This window comes from Megascapheus bottae, chromosome 1, assembly GCF_031878675.1.
Source record: "Megascapheus bottae isolate mThoBot1 chromosome 1, mThoBot2.hap1, whole genome shotgun sequence".
Lineage (NCBI taxonomy): Eukaryota > Metazoa > Chordata > Mammalia > Rodentia > Geomyidae > Megascapheus > Megascapheus bottae.
Genome location: NC_143509.1, coordinates 1,760,506 through 1,766,706, shown reverse-complemented (window position 1 = coordinate 1,766,706; position 6,201 = coordinate 1,760,506). Strand labels below are relative to the sequence as shown.

Sequence of the window (6,201 nt, the reverse complement as noted above, 5' to 3'; positions counted from 1 at the left end):
CATCCCCCGGTTCTGCCCCTCCCAGGGCAAAGCCTGGGCCTGATGCCCACAGGGGCATCTTTCTGGAGCCCTGAGCCAGGAACCAATGCTTCACTCCTTCCCCCTGACTGTGATTCCTTCCTGCTGTCTGTCTGTCATAGAAACCGGGTCTCCCTTAACCACCACCCAGGAAGGACGGAAGACTTCACCCTACAAGCCTCAGCCGTGTCGTCTCTCCCACTTCATGATTCCCATGGACAAAGCCAGTTCCAGTCAGTAGGTGAAGGGGGAAACTGAGGAGCTTCCTGTTTCCGTTTGCTGGTTTTTATTGAACTTGGTCTTCAGGTGGGTGCGCAGGAGGGTTTTGACTTAACAGGGCCAGTGATGTCTCTTGATCCCTCACCATTCCCTGCACCCCAGCTCTTCCCCTCGCTCTAGACTCATGTGTCCACTTCCTTTATCCCAGTGTACGTACTCAACCCCTCCAATGTTCCATTCCATTTGAATATTTCCCCCAATATTCAAAGTGTGTGTTGGCTTCCCGGTTGCCGTCTTGTTAAGCTGTCTGTGAACTGGGCAAAGGGCTTACACCCCGGCCATGGAGTTTCACCCTGCAGATTCTAGACTTCAGACAGCCTGATGCTGCCTGTGTAAGTTGATGCTCTATTCCAGTCAACTAGACTATGTGTGCGTCCATATCTCTGCAAATGACATGATTTCATTCTTCCCCATAGGAGAATGAATAAAACGACTGCATATGAGACTCTGTGTGTGTGTGTGTGTGTGTGTGTGTGTGTGTGTGTGTGTGTGTGTGTGTGTGTGACATTTTCTTAACCCGCTCATCCATGGTAGGACTGTTTTGTACCAGAACAACGGTGGACACGGGTGTGACAGTACCTTGGCTGTATCCCATCTTGCAAATCTTTCAGATAAATTGCATTGCAGTCCTTTCCTTACTGTTCACTGCGGGATATATTTCGGGGTCTTCACCTTGTTTGTTCTCGTGGCCATTCCCAATTAATCCTACAGGGTTGTCTTTTTTTTACTTTAGGGGAATGAGTGTGTTTATCATCATATTTCATTTTGCCATAGGAAGTACTGCAGAATTATTTTTCTCTCTGCTGTTTGTCATAGATAAGTAGAGATAGTTTTAGGGAGGATGTGAAAGTTGATATTTTTTTTCTCTGTATGAACAAGTCTGTCAATTCTAATGAAATGTCAGCTACTGCTAGTGTGTGTGTGTGTCTGTCTGTCTGTGTGTCTGTCTGTGTCTGTGTCTGTGTGTGCATACGCATGTCAGACTTGAGACTTGTACCCAGAGCCTGGGCGCTGTCCCTGAATTTTGGTGCTCAAGGCTGGCACTCTACCACTTGAGGTGCAGCTCCACTTCTAGGTTTGTGAGTGGTTTATTGGAGATAAGGGTTTCACATACAGAAGCTCCAATTTCCCTTCCCAGAGCTGGCCTTAAAACATGACCCTCAGATCTCAGCCTCCTGAATAGCTAAGATTACAGCTGTGAACCACTGGTGCCCAGTTCTTAAATTTTTATTTTTTATTCCAAATACTGATCGAATAATATAGAAAAAGCCAGGAATCTCCAATCATGGATGTTTCAGGGGTCTATCCAAAGAAGAAACCATGACCCACGAATATGTGTTTCCATCTTTTCCCTTAGTCTGCAACAAGAGGAACACATGGAACCCCTGAATTCTACCCACACTTCAGGATTTCTTCTCCTGGGACTGGCAGAGGAGGCAGAACTGCAGCCCGTCCTCTTTGGCCTCTTCCTGTCCATGTACCTGATCACCGTGCTCGGGAATCTGCTCATCGTCCTGGCCATCATGGCAGACCCCCGTCTGCACACGCCCATGTACTTCTTCCTGTGCAACCTGTCCTGGGTGGACGTCGGCTTCACCTCCACCACCGTCCCCAACATGCTGCTGAACCTGCGCACGCACAGCCGGGCCATCACATATGCAGGCTGCATCACCCAGGTTTATTTCTTTGCATTTTTTATCACCTTGGACAACTTCCTGCTGGCGGTGATGGCCTATGACCGCTTGGTGGCCATCTGCCACCCCTTGCGCTACGCGACCATCCTGAAGCCGTGGCTCTGTGGCTGGCTGGTGTTGGTCCCCTGTCTTGCAAGTGCCCTGGATTCCCTGGTACAAAGCCTCATGGTGCTGAGGCTGAAGTTCTGCGAGGCCTTGCAGATCCCTCATTTTTTCTGTGAACCTAACCAGGTGGTGGGCCTCGCCTGCTCCGACACCTTCGGTAATCACGTGATCATGGGTTTGGCAGCTGGCCTGCTGGGCGGCGGCTCCCTGGCTGGCATCCTGTACTCCTACTCCAGAATCCTGGCCTCCATCTGGGCCATGGCCTCCGCCCCGGGGAAGTGCAAGGCCTTCTCCACCTGCGCCTCTCACCTGTCCGTGGTCTCCTTGTTTTACTGTACGGTCCTGGGTGTGTACCTCAGCTCTGCCGTGATCCAAGACCCACGCGTGACGGCCACGGCCTCGGTGATGTACAGCGTGGTCACCCCCATGCTGAACCCCTTTATCTACAGCCTGAGGAACCAGGACCTCAGGAAGGCCCTGAGGAGACTCGTGGAGAGAGAGATGAGAAAATTGATCCTGATCCATGGTTTAAAACCAAGCTCTTAACCCAAAGATTCAGTGCTCCACAGGAGAAATTTATGAACGCTCTGGTCAGAAGGTGTAAGCCACATTTGCTCCCATTTCTTTACATAATTTTAAAGTTTTTCTTGGTACATATTAATTGTAGCAGCTGGTTTCAGCATGGTCAGTAAGTGGATAATATACTTTGATCAAATATGCTCCCTCTGTTAGTTTCTTATTCTCTTCTTGAAACCATGTTTGCATTCTGTTTACATGTTTGCATAAAAAGTACTTTCACCATATTGAAGTTATTATTTGTGTGTGTGTGTGTGTGTGTGTGTGTGTGTGTGTGTCTGTCTGTCTGTCTGTCTGTCTGTCTGTCTGTACTGGTATTGGAGGTTAAATTCAGAGCTTTACCCTCTCTGTTTACTTATTAAGGGCTGGTGCCCTACCACTATGCCTCCAGTCTGGCTTTTTGCTGGTTTACTGGAGGTAAGAGTCTTGAAGAAATTTTCTACCCAGCCTGGTTTTGACCCACCATCCTCCTGGTCTCAGCGTCATACTTAGCTAAGATTACAGTGTTTCCATTTCTTTTTTTAATTTGATCTGGTCTATAAAATGTAGGTAACCCATTTTTTTCTCTTCTCTCTAACATTTAAACCAGTCAGTTCCTCTTTGCACTTTTATTGGGGTGTTTTGTTTCTTTTTTGCCCCAATCCAGGGGCTTGACTTCAGAGCTCGGGTGCTGTCCTTCAGCTTTGATTTGCTCAAGGCTGGCGCTCTCTCGCCTGAGCCATACACCTCTCAGGGACTCTTCGGGTACTCCACTACTGATCTGAGAGATGATCCCAAAGAGAGGAGAGAGAGAGAAAACAAGAGAGGGGGTTCTGATGTGGTCCTCCAGTTCAAGTAGCAGAGAGTTCCAGCATCACAGCTGGCAGCCACACCTTCCCAGAACAGGCGAAGGAAGTCCACTTGCCTGAGACTCTCAGGGGAAACCAAGGCCGAGCATATGTCCACTTCCTGGGCCCTGACTCTAGACCCTCAAGGGAAAGTTGTGGATTGTGGACAAGTTCCACCAGGCTAAGTAAGGTACCATATCCTAGAAGTATCTTCCAGCATGTGTTCTCTGAAGACAAAATCTGGGAAGCTTGTGGAAGGAAATGGAAAGGCTGTAAAAATACAATAAAATGTTGTCATGGCAACTGGCAGTGTCCAGTACAGAAAGAGACCAAGCTAACAGCGCGAGGGCGGCCACGGAGCCGCTGATCAAGCCTGCCCACGCCAACCAGGTTTTGTTTTCTTGCATCTGAGCCTGTGGGCAAACGCTGAGCTCCTGACTCAACTAATGGAGAGAGCCATCTCTCCAGCCCGACTGCTGGCAGTGGTGCAAAAGGTCTTCTTCCTTCCACGTGATTTTAATCTGCTACTCCCTGCCCCTCCTGAAAACTGACGGCCTCTGATAATGGCGGCAATTGTATTTCACACCTCTAAGAGATCCATTTGTGGATTCTACTCCTGAGTGACAACACGAGGGTGACTGGTTTCTCTATGTCTGCTTTATGCGTATTTATCTGCACATAACAACCTCCAGCTCTATCCACAAGATGGACCAGAGAGGCCTTTTTAATCTTATAGACATACAAACTTCCTTGGGAATTTTTTGTTGTTGTTAGTCGTGGGGCTTGAACTCTGGGCCTGGATGTTGTTCCTGGGCTCTTCAACTCAAGGCTACCACCCTCCCCCTAGAGCCCCAGCCCCACTTTCGGTTTTCTAGAGGTTAATTGGAGATAAGAGTCTCAGGGCTATGGTACCTGGGCTGGCTTTGAACCGCAATCCTCCTATTGCAGCCTCTTGAATAGCTGGGATTACAGGTGTGAGCCACTGCACCCGTCTTTGGGAAATCCTTTTTAACTGTACACATGAAATCAAATCAACAGTACTCACTGATTTTTTTATGGCTGTTTAACTTCAGCAAGTTAGAGTGCTTTGAATTTGTGTTCACTTATTGAATACAGTTGATAGGAATAAAGGAATAAATAAATTAGATAAAAGGAAAAAAAAAACTCAAGGGCTGGGAGTTTGGCCTAGTGATAGAGTGCTTGCCTAGCATGCACGAAGACCTGGGTTTGATTCCTCAGCACCATATATATAGAAAAAAGCCAGAAGGGGCTGGGAGTTTGGCCTAGTGGTAGAGTGCTTGCCTAGCATTCACGAAGACCCGGGTTCAATTCCTCGGTACCCCACATACATAGCAAAAAGCCGGAAGTGGTGCTGAGGCTCAAGTGGTAGAGCTCTAGCCTTGAGAAAGCCCAAGGACAGTGTTCAAGCCCTGAGCCCAAGCCCAGGACTGGCAAAAAAAAAGCCAGAAGTGGTGCTGTGGCTCAAGTAGTAAAGCCCTAGCCTTGAGAAAGCCAAACAACAGTGCTCAGGCCCTGAGTTCAAGCCTAGGACTGGCAAAAAATAAAGAAGACAAAGTATGATCTCATAGCTATACACAAATTCAGGAAGATATAGAGGATCTCAAGAGCACTCTCTCAGTGCACACCCATTTGAGGATAATGGTATTTTATTTAAACAATGGTTTTAGGATGGCTTCACGTCACTAGAATCGCTGACCAATCCAATAATTAAAGGAGAAAAAGGGCCGGGAGTTTGGCCGAGTGGTTAAAGTGCTTGCCTCGCATGCATGAAGACCCGGGTTCAATTCCTCGGTACCACATACATAGAAAAAAGCCGGAAGTGGTGCTGAGGCTCAAGTGGTAGAGCTCTAACCTTGAGAAAGTCCAAGGACAGTGCTCAGGCCCTGAGCTCAAGCCCAGGACTGGCAAAAAAAAATAAATAAATAAAGGAGAAAAAAAAACATAGTAAAATTACAACAATCTGCTACTTGTATTCTTACCATTTGATCTGGTGTTTGATGACAGCTAATTATTCTGTATTACTGAGTTTATGTTGAGTGACTGTCTTAGAAAGGTTCCTTTCCAGCCAAACAGGAGATGTAAGAATGAGCATATTTAGGAGCAGAAAATCTATTGGGTGTGGATTTCATGGCTGGAAGGGAAATGTCTTCAGTATCACCAAATGATCATGAAGGTTAAAGAGATTCCTGAGGACAAAGGCGCTGGAAGGAATGAGCCCGGAGCTGTTGCTCGCTCCTGTAATCCTAGCTATGCAGAGACTGAGAGCAGAGAGTCACGGTTCAAAGCCAACCCAGGCAGACAAGTCTGTGAGAGGCCTTTAACACATGGATAAGTTCGTGTCTGCATTAACAATTAGCAGGAAGAGAAAGCAGTGACGGGGAATTCACGGAAGCATTCGCTGCTAAAGCCCAGCGGGATGGATTGTTCTTAAGCTGGAAGCCCCTGCTCTTCTAGCTCTGATCTGAGCATGGAGTCATTGGGGAGCAAGGAGGAAATAACCAAGAAAGACCATTGTTTTGTTTTGAGACAGAGCTGGGCAATGCGGCCTCCTTGCTCTTGTCTAGAGACGCTGATGAAATGGAAATCACAAGGGAAGAGACCGAGTTCTGCCTGACCCACGCTGCTGCAAGTGATCTCAGCTTTCCACGCCCAGACGGCCACCCATTCCAGCGCGAGCGCTT

The 6,201-nt window shown here is 47.8% G+C and overlaps 1 protein-coding gene across 1 annotated transcript; it reads left to right on the top strand.

Moving 5' to 3' along the window:
• Positions 1 to 1,658: 1,658 nt before the first annotated feature.
• On the top strand, positions 1,659 to 2,736 carry LOC150067878 (olfactory receptor 7A17-like). Its single transcript, XM_090328334.1, has one exon. It carries the CDS (start codon positions 1,674 to 1,676, stop codon positions 2,640 to 2,642), a length of 969 nt encoding a protein of 322 aa, XP_090184460.1. The 5' UTR covers positions 1,659 to 1,673; the 3' UTR covers positions 2,643 to 2,736.
• The last annotated feature ends 3,465 nt before the right edge of the window (positions 2,737 to 6,201 follow it).